The 1799-nt window shown below is 45.9% G+C and overlaps 1 protein-coding gene across 1 annotated transcript in view; it reads left to right on the forward strand.

Annotated features, from left to right (window-relative positions):
* The window catches only part of LOC133553967 (proenkephalin-B-like), a 34585-nt gene extending 33506 nt beyond the window's left edge, over positions 1-1079 (forward strand). The window contains exon 4 of the mRNA XM_061902289.1: positions 407-1079. Within this exon, the coding sequence (XP_061758273.1) occupies positions 407-1033 (627 nt within the window). The 3' untranslated portion in view covers positions 1034-1079. The remainder of the gene's footprint in view (positions 1-406) is intronic.
* The last annotated feature ends 720 nt before the right edge of the window (positions 1080-1799 follow it).

Here is a 1799-nt window from a genome sequence, read left to right on the forward strand (position 1 = left end):
ACATGTCGCCACAGACGGAAACACCTCCTAGGTAACACATGAGCCAATCACCACACCCTACGCCTGCTTGTACCCACCCACTCTGTGCCCTATATAAACCATTGTATGTGAATGCTTCCATTAAAATCTCCTGATGATTGAGGGAACCCCTCATGAAACACTTCTGTAGAGATGAAGTAGTCTTGTGATTTTTCCCACACCTACACATTGCGCTCTACCACGGTATCGAGCACTATTCTCTGGATAATCCAATCAAGACATATATATATGTATATATATATATATATTAATAAAATAGAAAAAGACTTTAAAATGTATTTTTGAAAATGATGAATGGATGAAGAATGGGGATGAATAAGAATGTGCATGTGTTCATTAGTGTGACAAGATGGCTGCTGTGTTGCAGTGGTGTGGCGTGTTGTGTCGGGACCAGCCAGGTGTGTGTGACGACTCTGCGGGCTGGGAGGACACCAAGCACGTGGAGGCAGACGAAGAAGAAGAAGAAGAAGAAAAGGCATCAAAAGATGTGGCTGTAGAGTTGATGAAGAAGCTGGAGAAAACTCTCCTGCTTTCCTCTCGGTGGGACCACGCCCACTTGGCCAACATGCTGGCGGAAGGAGGCGAGGAGGAGGCGGGGGAAGGAGGCGAGGAGGAGGCGGGGGAAGGAGGCGAGGAGGAGGCGGGGGAAGGAGGCGAGGAGGAGGCGGGGGAAGGAGGCGAGGAGGAAGCGGGAGAAGGAGGCGAGGAGGAGGCAGGGTTGCGTGGCTACGAGCTGGTCAAGCGCTATGGTGGCTTTTTCCGCAAGTTGGGCCCCAAGTCCAGGAGGAGTGGCGGCACAGAGGCACAGCGGTGGCCCGGGGAGCTGCAGAAGCGCTACGGCGGCTTCATGAGGAGGATCCGCCCCAAAGTCAACAACATCAAGTGGGACAAACGCTACGGTGGATTCCTGCGTCGCCATTTCAAGGTGGCGGCACGCTCCGTCGAAAAGCCTTTCTCCGCTTACGAGGAGCGCCTGAGTGAAGGAGGAAGATGAACGTCGCTGCTGCTTCTTCTTCTTCTTCAATAAAATCATCAACTCAACAGAAGGAAACTTTGTCCTGCTGCTTCTTTGTCCTCCTAAACATACACACACATGCAGCTAGATGCCAGTAGTGCCATCAATGTTTACTTCTATAGCCCTAAATCACTAGTGTCTCAAAGGGCTGCACAAACCACCACCACATCCTCGGTAGGCCCACATAAGGGCAAGGAAAACTCCCACCCCGTGTTAAGGAACAAAACTAACACATAAAGAGACTATGAACATAAATGGAACAACACTGAGTATGGCTTGAGAGGAGCAGCATGGACTTTGGCATGGAGAGAGTATGAAAAGTACACAATGACGCCAGCCCGATTGACTGGCAATGGCAGGCTTAAATAATGCCTCTGATTAGTGCTCAGGTAGCAGGAGAGCAACCGCACACTAATCAGAGACAGGTGAATGTAGTTTGCAACCACGGCAACAAAACAAGGGAGTGAAAAAAAAACAGGAACTTAAAGAGTCCAGAGGTCAACAGAACATAGCCAAACAAGACATGAGAGTATATATATATATATATATATATATATATATATATATATATATATATACATATATACACACACATACATATATACACACACACACTTATATATATATACAGTATGTGTGTATGTATGTATGTATATATATAGATATATATATACACACACACATATATATATACATATATATGTACACACACAATATATATATATTTATACACATACATATATAT

The sequence above is a fragment of the Nerophis ophidion genome, linkage group LG06 (assembly GCF_033978795.1).
Source record: "Nerophis ophidion isolate RoL-2023_Sa linkage group LG06, RoL_Noph_v1.0, whole genome shotgun sequence".
Taxonomy (NCBI): Eukaryota; Metazoa; Chordata; class Actinopteri; order Syngnathiformes; family Syngnathidae; genus Nerophis; species Nerophis ophidion.